General features: G+C 41.5%; 1 protein-coding gene across 2 annotated transcripts in view; it reads left to right on the plus strand.

Annotated features, from left to right (window-relative positions):
- Positions 1-17,945, plus strand: part of slc39a8 (solute carrier family 39 member 8) — a 39,633-nt gene that overhangs the window by 18,354 nt on the left and 3,334 nt on the right. Inside the window, exons 2-6 of one of the 2 annotated variants that reach the window (XM_038967005.1) lie at positions 2,913-3,082; positions 9,761-9,883; positions 11,475-11,648; positions 14,858-15,065; positions 15,321-15,505. In XM_038967005.1, the coding sequence (XP_038822933.1) occupies positions 2,913-3,082; positions 9,761-9,883; positions 11,475-11,648; positions 14,858-15,065; positions 15,321-15,505 (860 nt within the window). Of the gene's footprint in view, positions 1-2,912; positions 3,083-9,682; positions 9,884-11,474; positions 11,649-14,854; positions 15,066-15,320; positions 15,506-17,945 lie in introns of those variants that run through there. The other variant, XM_038967006.1, reaches the window with a different exon arrangement.

Here is a 17,945-nt window from a genome sequence, read left to right on the forward strand (position 1 = left end):
GTTACAGGATGGGTCAGTAACACTGTGGTTACAGGATGGGTCAGTAACACTGTGGTTACAGGATGGGTCAGTAACACTGTGGTTACAGGATGGGTCAGTAACACTGTGGTTACAGGATGGGTCAGTAACACTGGTTACAGGTTGGGTCAGTAACACTGTGTTTACAGGATGGGTCAGTAACACTGTGGTTACAGGATGGGTCAGTAACACTGTGGTTACAGGATGGGTCAGTAACACTGGTTACAGGTTGGGTCAGTAACACTGGTTACAGGTTGGGTCAGTAACACTGGTTACAGGTTGGGTCAGTAACACTGTGGTTACAGGTTGGGTCAGTAACACTGTGGTTACAGGTTGGGTCAGTAACACTGGTTACAGGATGGGTCAGTAACACTGTGGTTACAGGTTGGGTCAGTAACACTGTGGTTACAGGATGGGTCAGTAACACTGGTTACAGGTTGGGTCAGTAACACTGGTTACAGGTTGGGTCAGTAACACTGGTTACAGGTTGGGTCAGAATCACTGTGGTTACAGGTTGGGTCAGTAACACTGTGGTTACAGGATGGGTCAGTAACACTGGTTACAGGTTGGGTCAGTAACACTGGTTACAGGTTTGGTCAGTAACACTGGTTACAGGATGGGTCAGTAACACTGGTTACAGGATGGGTCAGTAACACTGTGGTTACAGGATGGGTCAGTAACACTGTGGTTACAGGATGGGTCAGTAACACTGTGGTTACAGGATGGGTCAGTAACACTGGTTACAGGTTGGGTCAGTAACACTGGTTACAGGTTGGGTCAGTAACACTGGTTACAGGTTGGGTCAGTAACACTGTGGTTACAGGTTGGGTCAGTAACACTGTGGTTACAGGTTGGGTCAGTAACACTGTGGTTACAGGTTGGGTCAGTAACACTGGTTACAGGATGGGTCAGTAACACTGTGTTTACAGGTTGGGTCAGTAACACTGTGGTTACAGGTTGGGTCAGTAACACTGTGGTTACAGGATGGGTCAGTAACACTGGTTACAGGTTGGGTCAGTAACACTGTGGTTACAGGATGGGTCAGTAACACTGTGGTTACAGGATGGTTCAGTAACACTGTGGTTACAGGTTGGGTCAGTAACACTGGTTACAGGATGGGTCAGTAACACTGGTTACAGGATGGGTCAGTAACACTGGTTACAGGATGGGTCAGTAACACTGGTTACAGGTTGGGTCAGTAACACTGTGGTTACAGGTTGGGTCAGTAACACTGGTTACAGGTTGGGTCAGTAACACTGTGGTTACAGGTTGGGTCAGTAACACTGGTTACAGGTTGGGTCAGTAACACAGGTTACAGGATGGGTCAGTAACACTGGTTACAGGATGGGTCAGTAACACTGGTTACAGGTTGGGTCAGTAACACTGTGGTTACAGGATGGGTCAGTAACACTGGTTACAGGATGGGTCAGTAACACTGTGGTTACAGGATGGGTCAGTAACACTGTGGTTCCAGGTTGGGTCAGTAACACTGGTTACAGGTTGGGTCAGTAACACTGGTTACAGGTTGGGTCAGTAACACTGGTTACAGGTTGGGTCAGTAACACAGGTTACAGGATGGGTCAGTAACACTGGTTACAGGATGGGTCAGTAACACTGGTTACAGGTTGGGTCAGTAACACTGTGGTTACAGGATGGGTCAGTAACACTGGTTACAGGATGGGTCAGTAACACTGTGGTTACAGGTTGGGTCAGTAACACTGGTTACAGGTTGGGTCAGTAACACTGGTTACAGGTTGGGTCAGTAACACTGGTTACAGGTTGGGTCAGTAACACTGGTTACAGGATGGGTCAGTAACACTGGTTACAGGATGGGTCAGTAACACTGGTTACAGGTTGGGTCAGTAACACTGCTTAGAGGATGGGTCAGTAACACTGGTTACAGGATGGGTCAGTAACACTGTGGTTACAGGATGGGTCAGTAACACTGGTTACAGGATGGGTCAGTAACACTGAGTACGTTTACATGCTCAGTAATAATTCAACATTTAACTGATTATGGTAGAAGGCCGATTTATAGCATTAGTCATGTAATCATCTTACGCCAATTAAGAAAACTGAGTATGGTCAACATCGAAGTAAGCATAAGCTGATTTAAAAACATCTGGTTCTCTGAGCGATTTTTAAAATTATTAGGACATGTGAACAGTTTTAAATTATTAGGACATGTGAACAGTTTTAAATTATTAGGACATGTGAACAGTTTTAAATTATTAGGACATGTGGACAGTTTTAAATTATTTGGACATGTGAACAGTTTAAAATTATTAGGACGTGTGAACAGTTTTAAATTATTAGGACATGTGAACAGTTTTAAATTATTAGGACGTGTGAACAGTTTAAAATTATTAGGACATGTGAACAGTTTTAAATCATTAGGACATGTGAACAGTTTTAAATGATTAGGACATGTGAACAGTTTTAAATGATTCGGACATGTGAACAGTTTTAAATTAGTAGGACATGTGAACAGTTTTAAATTATTAGGACATGTGAACAGTTTTAATCAGAGTTCCAGCGGTGGATTTGATCTGGGCCAGAACCAGAATCCTCTTATTCAACACTGAAGTGAGTTTGGAAAAACTGAAAATATGCAGAAAGTTTTTCACATACAAATCAATTAGGCTTTACAAAAAAATGACCTGGTCATTGTGGTAGAATGTTTATTTTGATTGGTGATTTATCAAAAGTCCCATCAGGCATCCTGATTTCAGATGTGTCCATGGAAACAGGATTATTTGGGGAAATCATTCTTCTTGCAAAGCATGCTAAAGTTTTAAACAAATCAATATATTAATCTGACTATCCACAATAATCGTATTATTGTGTGCATGTAACCATGCTTAATGTGTACCTCTCTCTCCTGTCCTGTCCAGTGTGGGGTTATGGCTTCCTGTCTGTCACCATTATTAACCTGGCCTCTCTCCTGGGCCTGGCACTCATCCCCTTCACCAAGAAGCCGTACTTTCCCAAAGTGCTCACCTACTTCATCGGCCTGGCCATCGGCACGCTCTTCTCCAATGCTGTGCTGCAGTTAATACCAGAGGTAGGATCTCTCTAATGCTGTGCTGCAGTTAATACCAGAGGTAGGATCTCTCTAATGCTGTGCTGCAGTTAATACCAGAGGTAGGATCTCTCTAAAGCTGTGCTGCAGTTAATACCAGAGGTAGGATCTCTCTAATGCTGTGCTGCAGTTAATACCAGAGGTAGGATCTCTCTAATGCTGTGCTGCAGTTAATACCAGAGGTAGGATCTCTCTAATGCTGTGCTGTAGTTAATACCAGAGGTAGAATCTCTCTAATACTGTGCTGCAGTTAATACCAGAGGTAGGATCTCTCTAATGCTGTGCTGCAGTTAATACCAGAGGTAGGATCTCTCTAATGCTGTGCTGTAGTTAATACCAGAGGTAGAATCTCTCTAATACTGTGCTGCAGTTAATACCAGAGGTAGGATCTCTCTAATGCTGTGCTGCAGTTAATACCAGAGGTAGGATCTCTCTAATGCTGTGCTGCAGTTAATACCAGAGGTAGAATCTCTCTAACGCTGTGCTGCAGTTAATACCAGAGGTAGAATCTCTCTAATGCTGTGCTGCAGTTAATACCAGAGGTAGGATCTCTCTAAAAAAGTAAATGACAAAATAATTGCAAAATAGTTGAGAAGAGATTTTCGATGTACCGATTCCATAGCACATGGTTTATGAACTGACACGCAAAACGACGCTGGATTCAAAAACATAATTTTTCCATTTAAATGATTTTACAAAATTCTTTCAACCTAGATAATGTTATATATACATTTGAAGTCGGAAGTTTACATACACCTTAGCCAAATACATTTAAACTCAGTTTTTCCACAATTCCTGACGTTTAATCCTAGTAAAAATTCCCTGTCTTAGGTCAGTTAGGATCACCACTTTATTTTAAGAATGTGAAATGTCAGAATAATAGTAGAGAGAATGATTTATTTCAGCTTTTATTTCTTTCATCACATTCCCAGTGGGTTTGAAGTTTACATTTTCTATAGGATTGAGGTCAGGGCTTTGTGATGGCCACTCCAATACCTTGACTTTGTTGTCCTTAAGCCATTTTGCCACAACTTTGGAAGTATGCTTGGGGTCATTGTCCATTTGGAATACCCATTTGCGACCAAGCTTTAACTTCCTGACTGATGTCTTGAGATGTTGCTTCAATAAATCCACATAATTTTCCATCCTCATGATGCCATCTATTTTGTTAAGTGCACCAGTCCCTCTTGCAGCAAAGCACCCCCACAACATGATGCTGCCACCCCCGTGCTTCACGGTTGGGATGGTGTTCTTCGGCTTGCAAGCCTCCCCCTTTTTCCTCCAAACATAACGATGGTCGTTATGGCCAAACAGTTCTATTTTTGTTTCATCAGACCAGAAGACATTTCTGCAAAAAGTACGATCTTTGTCCCCATGTGCATTTGCAAACCGTAGTCAGGCTTTTTTATGGCGGTAGTGACTTCTTCCTTGCTGAGCGACCTTTCAGGTTATGTCGATATAGGACTCGTTTTACTGTGGATATAGAAACCTTTGTACCCGTTTCCTCCCCCATCTTCACAGGGTCCTTTGCTGCTGTTCTGGGATTGATTTTCACTTTTGCATCAAAGTACGTTCATCTCTAGGAGACAGAACGCGTCTCCTTTCTGAGTGGTATGGCGGCTGCGTAGTCTCATGGTGTTTATACCTGTGTACTATTGTTTGTACAGATGAACGTGGTACCTTCAGGTGTTTGGAAATTGCTCCCAAGGATGAACCAGACTTGTGGAGGTCTACAATCTTTTTTCTGAGGTCTTGGCTGATTTCTTTTGATTTTCCCATGATGTCAAGCAAAGATGCAGGTAGGCCTTGAAATACATCCACAGGTACACCTCCAATTGACTCAAATTATGTCAATTAGCCTATCAGAAGCTTCTAAAGCCATGACATAATTTTCTGGAATTTTCCAAGCTGTTTAAAGGCACAGTCAACTTAGTGTATGTTAACTTCTGACCCACTGGAATTGTGATACAGTCAATTATAAGTGAAAAAATCTGTCTGAAAACAATTGTTGGAAAAATTACTTGTGTCATGCACAAAGTAGATGTCCTAACCGACTGGCCAAAACTATAGTTTTGTGGAGTAGTTGAAAAATGAGTTTTAATGACTCCAACCTAAGTGCATGTAAACTTCCGACTTCAACTGTGTATATATATATATAAATGGGGAATACAAACATCCAAGCTCTTCAGATTTTGGTGCCAAGAGACAGGATAATTTGTTTTGGTACTGTCCATACGTAGCTTGTTTTTGGTCACAGGTCCAGGAATGGCTGAAGAATTGCAACATTAACCTGGAGCTAACTCTGCAGATAGCACTACTGGGAGACATTAACCTGGAGCTAACCCTGCAGATAGCACTACTGGGAGACATTAACCTGGAGCTAACCCTGCAGATATCACTACTGGGAGACATTAACCTGGAGCTAACCCTGCAGATATCACTACTGGGAGACATTAACCTGGAGCTAACCCTGCAGATAGCACTACTGGGAGACATTAACCTGGAGCTAACCCTGCAGATAGCACTACTGGGAGACATGTACCTGGAGCTAACTCTGCAGACAGCACTACTGGGAGACATTAACCTGGAGCTAACTCTGCAGATTTCACTACTGGGAGACATTAACCTGGAGCTAACCCTGCAGATATCACTACTGGGAGACATTAACCTGGAGCCAACCCTGCAGATATCACTACTGGGTGACATTAACCTGGAGCTAACCCTGCAGATAGCACTACTGGGTGACATTAACCTGGAGCTAACTCTGCAGATAGCACTACTGGGAGACATTAACCTGGAGCTAACCCTGCAGATAGCACTACTTGGAGACATTTACCTGGAGCTAACCCTGCAGATAGCACTACTGGGAGACATTAACCTGGAGCTAACCCTGCAGATAACACTACTGGGAGACATTAACCTGGAGCTAACCCTGCAGATATCACTACTGGGAGACATTAACCTGGAGCCAACCCTGCAGATATCACTACTGGGAGACATTAACCTGGAGCTAACCCTGCAGATAGCACTACTGGGAGACATTTACCTGGAGCTAACCCTGCAGATAGCACTACTGGGAGACATTTACCTGGAGCTAACCCTGCAGATAGCACTACTGGGAGACATTAACCTGGAGCTAACTCTGTAGATAGCACTACTGGGAGACATTTACCTGGAGCTAACCCTGCAGATAGCACTACTGGGAGACATTAACCTGGAGCTAACCCTGCAGATAGCACTACTGGGAGACATGTACCTGGAGCTAACTCTGCAGACAGCACTACTGGGAGACATTAACCTGGAGCTAACTCTGCAGATTTCACTACTGGGAGACATTAACCTGGAGCTAACCCTGCAGATATCACTACTGGGAGACATTAACCTGGAGCCAACCCTGCAGATATCACTACTGGGTGACATTAACCTGGAGCTAACCCTGCAGATAGCACTACTGGGTGACATTAACCTGGAGCTAACTCTGCAGATAGCACTACTGGGAGACATTAACCTGGAGCTAACCCTGCAGATAGCACTACTGGGAGACATTTACCTGGAGCTAACCCTGCAGATAGCACTACTGGGAGACATTAACCTGGAGCTAACCCTGCAGATAACACTACTGGGAGACATTTACCTGGAGCTAACCCTGTAGACAGCACTACTGGGAGACATTAACCTGGAGCTAACCCTGCAGATAGCACTACTGGGAGACATTAACCTGGAGCCAACCCTGCAGATATCACTACTGGGTGACATTAACCTGGAGCTAACCCTGCAGATAGCACTACTGGGAGACATTTACCTGGAGCTAACCCTGCAGATAGCACTACTGGGAGACATTAACCTGGAGCTAACTCTGCAGATTTCACTACTGGGAGACATTAACCTGGAGCTAACCCTGCAGATATCACTACTGGGAGACATTAACCTGGAGCCAACCCTGCAGATATCACTACTGGGTGACATTAACCTGGAGCTAACTCTGCAGATAGCACTACTGGGAGACATTAACCTGGAGCTAACCCTGTAGACAGCACTACTGGGAGACATTAACCTGGAGCTAACTCTGCAGATAGCACTACTGGGAGACATTAACCTGGAGCTAACCCTGTAGACAGCACTACTGGGCGACATTAACCTGGAGCTAACCCTGCAGATAGCACTACTGGGAGACATTAACCTGGAGCTAACCCTGCAGATAGCACTACTGGGAGACATTAACCTGGAGCTAACCCTGTAGACAGCACTACTGGGCGACATTAACCTGGAGCTAACCCTGCAGATAGCACTACTGGGAGACATTAACCTGGAGCTAACCCTGTAGATAGCACTACTGGGAGACATGTACCTGGAGCTAACCCTGTAGACAGCACTACTGGGAGACATTTACCTGGAGCTAACCCTGTAGACAGCACTACTGGGCGATCTGAAAAGTCAATCTATCAATAATATAATAATACTTTTAGCAACAAAAAAACGTATCTCTAATTTACAATCTGTAGAATCTGTAACAAAATGTGGAAGAATGGAAGGGGTCTGAATACTTTCCAAATGCACTGTACATATGTACATACATTACCAGTCAAAAGTTTGGACACACCTACTCATTCAAGGGTTTTTCTTTATTTTTACTATTTTCTACATTGTAGACACGGCAGTTGGAACCAAAAAGCTCTTGGTCTTCCTTTCCTGTGGCGGTCCTCATGAGAGCCAGTTTCATCATAGACCTTGATGGTTTTTGCAACTGCACTTGAAAAAACTTTAAAAGTTCTTGAAATGTTCTGGATTGACTGACCTTCATGTCTTGAAGTAATGATGGACTGTTGCTTGTTTCTCTTTGCTTATTTGAGCTGTTCTTGCCATAATATGGACTTGGTCTTTTACCAAATAGGGATATGTTCTGTTTACCAGCCCTACCTTGTCACAACACAAATGATTGACTCAAACGCATTAAGAAGGAAAGAAAATCCACAATTAACACATGTTAATTTAAATGCATTCCAGGTGACTACCTCAGGAAGCTGGTTGAGAGAATGCCAAGAGTGTGCCAAGCAGCCACCAAGGCAAAAGGGTGGCTACTTTGAAGAATCTCAAATATAAAAATATTTTTTTATTTGTTTAACACTTTTTTTGGTTACTACATGATTCCATATGTGTTATTTGATAGTTTTGATGTCTTCACTATTATTCCACAATGTAGAAAATAGTAAAAAATAAAGATAATCCCTGGAATGAGTAAGTGTGTCCAAACTTTTGACTGGTACTGTACATACATACATATACACATATATGAACACATACCCATACAAACACACATATAAAAGACATATACATTTAACACCATCCATATTGCATTTCTATTTGCCATATATATTTATCAACTGTGCTGTGTTGCTTCACTAGTACTGAAACTTTTTATTCTCTGAAAACATAGATAACTAAGGTCAGGGCGTGACACTTGGAGACTAGTCAGGATCGAGGGAAAGATGAACAGAGCAAAGTACAGAGAGATCCTTGATGAAAACCTGATAATATTAAGGGACCAAAATACCCCCAAAAATCTCACAATTGATAAGTACAGTAGGTGCCAAAATTTCCTTTCAGCCGGTGCTGCCTCGCCCTAAAAAATAATACATTATAAATGTTTCATAATAGTTGATCAATGCTTATTCATGAAAGTTGTTATTCAGTGATAACGGCGTTGATTGGATATGGAGACTGAGTCTTTGTGGTCGAATGGAGGGAAAAGAGATGGTTTAAAACTGTGTTAAATAATGGATATATTTTACTGCTTTAATCTTTAAACTCTATTCATGCAATATTACTGTATTATTGGTACTTAGGGATGCAAAATTACTGTATTATTGGTAGCTAGGGTTGCAATATTACTGTATTATTGGTACTTAGGGATGAAAAATTACTGTATTATTGGTAGCTAGGGTTGCAATATTACTGTATTATTGGTACTTAGGGATGCAAAATTACTGTATTACTGCTACCTAGAGTTGCAGCATTACTGTATTACTGCTACCTAGGGTTGCAGTATTACTGTATTACTGCTACCTAGGGTTGCAGCATTACTGTATTACTGCTACCTAGGGTTGCAGCATTACTGTATTACTGCTACCTAGGGTTGCAGCATTACTGTATTACTGCTACCTAGGGTTGCAGCATTACTGTATTACTGCTACCTAGGGTTGCAGCATTACTGTATTACTGCTACCTAGGGTTGCAGCATTACTGTATTACTGCTACCTAGGGTTGCAGCATTACTGTATTACTGCTACCTAGGGTTGCAGCATTACTGTATTACTGCTACCTAGGGTTGCAGCATTACTGTATTACTGCTACCTAGAGTTGCAGTATTACTGTATTACTGCTACCTAGGGTTGCAGCATTACTGTATTACTGCTACCTAGAGTTGCAGCATTACTGTATTACTGCTACCTAGGGTTGCAATATTACTGTATTATTGGTACCTATGGTTGCAGCATTACTGTATTACTGCTACCTAGGGTTGCAAAATTACTGTAACTTTCACCAAATTAGCTGGATTTCCTGCTTTTCCCCTCATAATTCCAGGAATCTTCCAACCAGGAAATGTTGGTAAAGTTGTGCAACCCTACTGTTACCACATGAATGTTTTTCCAACACCAACAGGCCCTGGGATTTGATCCCAGAGCGGACGACTACATTCTCAAGGCCATCGGAATATTTGGTGGATTTTACCTGCTGTTCTTCACAGAGAAAGTACTGAAGATGGCACTAAGAACAGAGCATGAGGTATTGTCTGCTTTAAAAACAGTTGAACCAGCCTATATATATACATACACTGTACCTGTAACTTTGCATTAATCAGAGACGTAGCAGAGTTACAGGTTGCTTTCTCTAAGGTGTGTATTTTCTGTCTTTTTTTTGAGACCATTATGATTGATTAATTAATTGATTGATTGTGACAAGGTTCTGTGCCTACACTGTAATCGATTTGGCCTGGGTTCATTTCCTGTCTGTACATCTCTGGTCATCTAGCCAGCGTCTGTGTGTTCTGTCTCTGTATGTTTACCATAGGGCCCTGGTCAAAGCACTTATAGGGAGTACTGTAGGGTACCATTTGAGACATACCCATGCTCTCTTTTTAACCACAAAACTATATTAAAAAAAATATGTCTTTGCAGCATGGCCACAGCTGTTCTGTGTCGATTTGACCAGGCTTCGTTTATTGTCTCTCTGTGCATCTATCATCTATTTTATCACGTGCGCTGTCTCTGTATGTTTAACATCTTTGTCCTGTCTCTGTATGTTTAACATCTTTGTCCTGTCTCTGTATGTTTAACATCTTTGTCCTGTCTCTGTATGTTTAACTTCTTTGTCCTGTCTCTGTATGTTTAACATCTTTGTCCTGTCTCTGTATGTAAAACTTCTTAGGGCTAGGGTCCTGTTTTCAGAATTTCCGCCTGACTGACTTGCCCAAAGTAAACTGCCTGTTACTCAGAAGACAGGATATGCATATAATTGGTACCATTGGATAGAAAACACTTTGAAGTTTGTAGAAATGTTTAAATAATGTGTGAGACTATGACATAATAGATATGGTAGGAGAAAATCCAAAGAAAAACCAACCCGATTTCTTTTTTTGAGATCCCATGCTCTTACAATGGAAAGCTATGGGTCCTATGCAATTCCAGCTCCCAGATTGCAATTCCTATGGCTTCCACTAGATGTTAACAGTCTTTGTTCAAGGTTTCAGGCTTGTTTCTTCCAAAACGAGGAAGAATTTTGCTAATTTTACTTTTCTATTGAACATACTTCTTTCGGTATGAAATATTATAGTTTACTTACATTTTAGGGTACCTGAGGATTCGATAGCAACGTAGTTTGACTTGTTTTAACAAAGTTTAGAGGTAACTTTTTGGATTCATTTGTCTGTATGTTGAACTCAAATCGATGGTGCCAACTAAACTGACTTTTTGGGACATAAAGAATTTTATCTAACAAAACAACCATGCATGTTGTAGCTTTCGCTGTAAAGCCTACTGTAAATCTGACAATGCAGTTAGATTAACAAGAATTTAAACTTTTAGCCGATATAAGACATTTGTATGTTCCTAAATGTTAAATATCCATAATTTTTACGATTATTTATTTGAATTGCGCGCCCTCCAATTTCACCGGAAATTGTCGACAGGTTACGGGACACCTAGCCCTAAAGAAGTTTGTAACATCTTTGTCCTGTCTCTCCAGCAGTAACCTTAAGGCTGCATCCCAAATATAGTGCGCTTCTTTTGACCGCAGCCAATAGGGACGTACTGTATCAGGGTGCCATCTGGAGTACACTCTCTTTTTAACCGTCTTCTTTGTCCTGCCTTCTCTGCAGCATGGCCACAGTCACTTCTCTCCTCCAGGTCAGCGGAGGCAGAACTCTCTCCAGAATGGAGATGTGTCTGAGAAGAAAGAGTCTATCACCATGACTACGTGTACCATCAGCAGCATCAGTACAGACAACACCAGCCCAGACCCTCCAGTATCATCCACAGAACCACCTGCTCAGGTACCAGCTCTGGGGTGACGTTTCCTATAGGTACTGACATCAGGTCAGCTTCCCCTCCCCTCTCCTAATCCTAACCTAAACTACAAAGAATACAAAAATGACCCCAGATCAGTGTCTAGGGGCAACTTCGTCCTACACCGTCTACCAAGCAGTGTCCTGTTCACTAGACATAAAACAGGAGAAAACATTTTGAAAGGGAGGAAGTACTTCTGTGAATTTGTCGAACAAGAACTAACTTATTTAGTGTCTGTAGAAAATGTTTTCTACGTTGGGCTCTGAACCCGACCCAGGTGTGAGTCACAAAGTGCTCAACTGACCTTGAACAGTCATAGCTGTCTGTGGCCTGTCTGTGGCCTGTCTGTGGCTATATGTAGCCTGTCTCTGGCTGTCTGTAGCCTGTCTGTAGCCTGTCTGTGGCCTGTCTGTGGCCTGTCTGTGGCTATATGTAGCCTGTCTGTGGCTATATGTAGCCTGTCTGTGGCTATATGTAGCCTGTCTGTAGCATATCCGTGTCTGTCTGTGGCCTGTCTGTGGCCTGTCTGTAGCCGTCTGTGGCCTGTCTGTGGCTGTCTGTAGCATATCCGTGGCTGTCTGTAGCCTGTCTGTAGCCTATCCGTGGCTGTCTGTGGCCTGTCTGTGGCCTGTCTGTAGCTTGTCTGTAGCATATATGTGGCCTGTCGGTGGCTGTCTGTAGCCTGTCTGTGGCTGTCTGTAGCCTGTCTGTGGCTGTCTGTAGCCTATCCGTGTCTGTCTGTAGCCTGTCTATGGCTGTCTGCAGCCTACCCGTGGCTGTCTGTAGCATGTCTGTGGCTGTCTGTAGCCTATCCGTGTCTGTCTGTAGCCTGTCTGTGGCTGTCTGTAGCCTACCCGTGGCTGTCTGTAGCATGTCTGTGGCTGTCTGTAGCCTATCTGTGGCTGTCTGTAGCCTGTCTGTAGCCTATCCGTGGCTGTCTGTAGCCTGTCTGTGGCCTTTCTCACCATAGACAGGGGGGTTAGACAGGGTTAAATGAGAGAGAGGTCAATACTCACAATAATAACACAGTAATAACACAGTAATATTATAACAAAAATATGACATTATAATGACAAACACATAGATGGCCTGCAACGGGGATCACCAGTGCATTTATATCAAACCACCCGCGGGACAAATTGGGCCTGTGGGACGCCAGTTGGGTCACCCTGACCTGGAACGACATTTAGAGCAGCAAAGAGTATTAAGCCTAGTTATTTATTGATCTGTTATCTGTGACGCTAGTGATTAGGGAAATCATGTTAATGTATAACCATTATCTCTCTGGCTCTAGTGGAGGAGTCTGGCCTTGTTACACATCACAGATAGTGAGCAAATGGACGAGACTGACACTGTCACACAGGGCTAAGGGAACGGGACCTCTGTTCATAGTCTTCTGTGTGACAGAGTCTGCATGCCAAATGGAAACCTATTCCCCTTAGGAGTATGGACTCTGGTCAAATGTAGTTCACTCAAGGGAATTAGGGTGCCATTTGGCATGCAGCCTGTCACACAGGAGACTAAAGAATGGGAACTGAACACAGGCCTGCGTATCCTAGACTCTTGATAAAAGCAAGAATTGTCTCACTTGTACACAAAGACTGCCTGTTCTGGCCTGGGCCAATAAGGAGTTGGTTTGTCACAGCAGCAGAGAAGCTACCGACCAACCATCGTTGACCAACCATCGTGTTATTTACATACGGCATCATCTTGTTGTGATTCTTTTCTTTTCAGATTCAAGTAAAAAAAAATACCTAATTCTGTTACATAGTAAACGTGTTATATAGTAAATATGTTATATTAATTAGGATATGACATATTATATAGTAAATATGTTATATTAATTATGATATGACATATTATATAGTAAATATGTTATATTAATTAGGATATGACATATTAAATAGTAAACATATGTTATATTAATTAGGATATGACATATTATATAGTAAATATGTTATATTAATTAGGATATGACATATTATATAGTAAATATGTTATATTAATTAGGACATATTATATAGTAAATATGTTATATTAATTAGGATATGACATATTAAATAGTAAACATATGTTATATTAATTAGGATATGACATATTATATAGTAAATATGTTATATTAATTAGGACATGAATATTATATAGTAAATATGTTATATTAATTAGGACATATTATATAGTAAATATGTTATATTAATTAGGATATGACATATTATATAGTAAATATGTTATATTAATTAGGACATGACATATTACATAGTAAATATGTTATATTAATTAGGACATGACATATTACATAGTAAATATGTTATATTAACTAGACTATGACATATTATATAGTAAATATATGTTATATTAACTAGACTATGACATATTATATAGTAAATATGTTATATTAACTAGACTATGACATATTATATACTAAATATGTTATACTTTTCCTGGTTAAATAAAACATTTTATTTACTAGGCTATGACATTATATGGTAAATATATGTTGTATTAAATAGACTGACATATTATATAGTAAATATATTATATTAACTAGACTATGACATATTATATAGTAAATATGTTATATTAACTAGACTATGACATATTATATAGGAAATATGTTATATTAACTAGACTATGACATATTATATAGTAAATATATGTTATATTAACTAGACTATGACATTTTATATAGTAAATATGTTATATTAACTAGACTATGACATATTATATAGTAAATATGTTATATTAACTAGACTATGACATATTATATAGTAAATATGTTATATTAACTAGACTATTTACTAGGCTATGACATTATATTGTAAATATATGTTGTATTAAATAGACTGACATATTATATAGTAAATATGTTATATTAACTAGACTATGACATATTATATAGTAAATATGTTATATTAACTAGACTATGACATTATATTGTAAATATATGTTGTATTAAATAGACTTACATATTATATAGTAAATATGTTATATTAACTAGACTATGACATTATATTGTAAATATATGTTGTATTAAATAGACTGACATATTATATAGTAAATATGTTATATTAACTAGACTATGACATTATATTGTAAATATATGTTGTATTAAATAGACAGACATATTACTCTCATGTACAATCCAGTTCTATTCCCTTTCACTCTGCCTCCTTCCTCTGTGACGTTGTCCCAGCAGGAAGTCCATGTCAATAATGTGATGTGCCACTGGCTGCGGGGTCAGCGCATCGCCAACATAAAGACGGTGGCCTGGATGGTCACACTGAGTGACGCTCTGCACAACTTCATCGACGGCCTGGCGATCGGAGCTTCTTTTACCGTGTCTGTCGTCGCTGGCTTCAGTACCTCCATCGCCATCGTCTGTGAGGAGTTCCCCCACGAGCTAGGTGAGGGATCAATCAATCACATGTATCTATAATTTACTTCATTTTTTTATAAGCAGTTGTCATAACGTGATTTTACAGTAACAGCAGTAAGCAACTTGGCTGAACTAAACCAACCTTCATTTGAAAATGAAAAATTCATTATTAAATCACTTGGCTATTTTTTTTGTTAATAAACATAACTAAAAGTCATACTGGTTCCTCAATGTGTCTCCTGTGTTACTGAACCTGTTGCTGTCTCTGTGGCCCTTCCTGCAGGGGACTTTGTGATTCTGCTGAATGCTGGGATGAGTATCCCCCAGGCCGTCTTCTTCAACCTGCTGTCAGCCATGTCCTGCTACATCGGCCTGGCCTTCGGCATCCTGCTGGGCAGCAACTTCGCCCCCAACGCCATCTTCGCCATCGCTGGGGGAATGTTCCTCTACATAGCACTGGCAGATATGGTGAGGAGAATGTTCCTCTACATAGCACTGGCAGATATGGTGAAGGAGAATGTACCTCTACATAGCACTGGCAGATATGGTGAAGGAGAATGTACCTCTACATAGCACTGGCAGATATGGTGCAGGAGAATGTACCTCTACATAGCACTGGCAGATATGGTGAAGGAGAATGTACCTCTACATAGCACTGGCAGATATGGTGAAGGAGAATGTACCTCTACATAGCACTGGCAGATATGGTGAGGAGAATGTACCTCTACATAGCACTGGCAGATATGGTGAAGGAGAATGTACCTCTACATAGCACTGGCAGATATGGTGAGGAGAATGTACCTCTACATAGCACTGGCAGATATGGTGAAGGAGAATGTACCTCTACATAGCACTGGCAGATATGGTGACGAGAATGTACCTCTACATAGCACTGGCAGATATGGTGAAGGAGAATGTACCTCTACATAGCACTGGCAGATATGGTGAAGGAGAATGTACCTCTACATAGCACTGGCAGATATGGTGAAGGAGAATGTACCTCTACATAGCACTGGCAGATATGGTGAGGAGAATGTACCTCTACATAGCACTGGCAGATATGGTGAAGGGGAATGTACCTCTACATAGCACTGGCAGATATGGTGAAGGAGAATGTACCTCTACATAGCACTGGCAGATATGGTGAAGGAGAATGTTCCTCTACTGGTAGACATGGTGAAGGAGAATGTTCCTCTACTGGTAGACATGGTGAAGGAGAATGTTCCTCTACTGGTAGATATGGTGAAGGGGAATGTACCTCTACTGGTAGACATGGTGAAGGAGAATGTTCCTCTACTGGTAGACATGGTGAAGGAGAATGTTCCTCTACTGGTAGACATGGTGAAGGAGAATGTTCCTCTACTGGTAGACATGGTGAAGGAGAATGTTCCTCTACTGGTAGACATGGTGAAGGAGAATGTTCCTCTACTGGTAGACATGGTGAAGGAGAATGTTCCTCTACTGGTAGACATGGTGAAGGAGAATGTTCCGCTACTGGTAGACATGGTGAAGGAGAATGTTCCTCTACTGGTAGACATGGTGAAGGAGAATGTTCCTCTACTGGTAGACATGGTGAAGGAGAATGTTCCGCTACTGGTAGACATGGTGAGGAGAATGTTCCTCTACTGGTAGACATGGTGAAGGAGAATGTTCCTCTACTGGTAGACATGGTGAAGGAGAATGTTCCTCTACTGGTAGATATGGTGAGGGGAATGTTCCTCTACTGGTAGATATGGTGAGGAGAATGTTCCTCTACTGGTCGACATGGTGAAGGAGAATGTACCTCTACTGGTAGACATGGTGAAGGAGAATGTCCCTCTACTGGTAGACATGGTGAAGGAGAATGTTCCTCTACTGGTAGATATGGTGAGGAGAATGTTCCTCTACTGGTAGACATGGTGAAGGAGAATGTACCTCTACTGGTAGACATGGTGAGGAGAAGGTTCCTCTACTGGTAGACATGGTGAAGGAGAATGTACCTCTACTGGTAGATATGGTGAGGAGAATGTTCCTCTACTGGTAGACATGGTGAAGGAGAATGTACCTCTACTGGTAGACATGGTGAGGAGAAGGTTCCTCTACTGGTAGACATGGTGAGGAGAATGTTCCTCTACTGGTAGACATGGTGAAGGAGAATGTTCCTCTACTGGTAGATATGGTGAGGAGAATGTTCCTCTACTGGTAGACATGGTGAAGGAGAATGTACCTCTACTGGTAGACATGGTGAAGGAGAATGTTCCTCTACTGGTAGACATGGTGAAGGAGAATGTTCCTCTACTGGTAGACATGGTGAAGGAGAATGTTCCTCTACTGGAAGACATGGTGAGGAGAATGTTCCTCTACTGGTAGACATGGTGAAGGAGAATGTTCCTCTACTGGTAGACATGGTGAAGGAGAATGTTCCTCTACTGGTAGACATGGTGAGGAGAATGTTCCTCTACTGGTAGACATGGTGAGGAGAATGTTCCTCTACTGGTAGATATGGTGAGGGGAATGTTCCTCTACTGGTAGATATGGTGAGGAGAATGTTCCTCTACTGGTCGACATGGTGAAGGAGAATGTCCCTCTACTGGTAGACATGGTGAAGGAGAATGTCCCTCTACTGGTAGACATGGTGAAGGAGAATGTTCCTCTACTGGTAGATATGGTGAGGAGAATGTTCCTCTACTGGTAAACATGGTGAAGGAGAATGTTCCGCTACTGGTAGACATGGTGAGGAGAATGTTCCTCTACTGGTAGACATGGTGAAGGAGAATGTTCCTCTACTGGTAGACATGGTGAGGAGAATGTTCCTCTACTGGTAGACATGGTGAAGGAGAATGTTCCTCTACTGGTAGACATGGTGAAGGAGAATGTTCCTCTACTGGTAGATATGGTGAGGAGAATGTTCCTCTACTGGTAGACATGG

Source organism: Salvelinus namaycush, chromosome 28 (assembly GCF_016432855.1).
Source record: "Salvelinus namaycush isolate Seneca chromosome 28, SaNama_1.0, whole genome shotgun sequence".
NCBI lineage: Eukaryota > Metazoa > Chordata > Actinopteri > Salmoniformes > Salmonidae > Salvelinus > Salvelinus namaycush.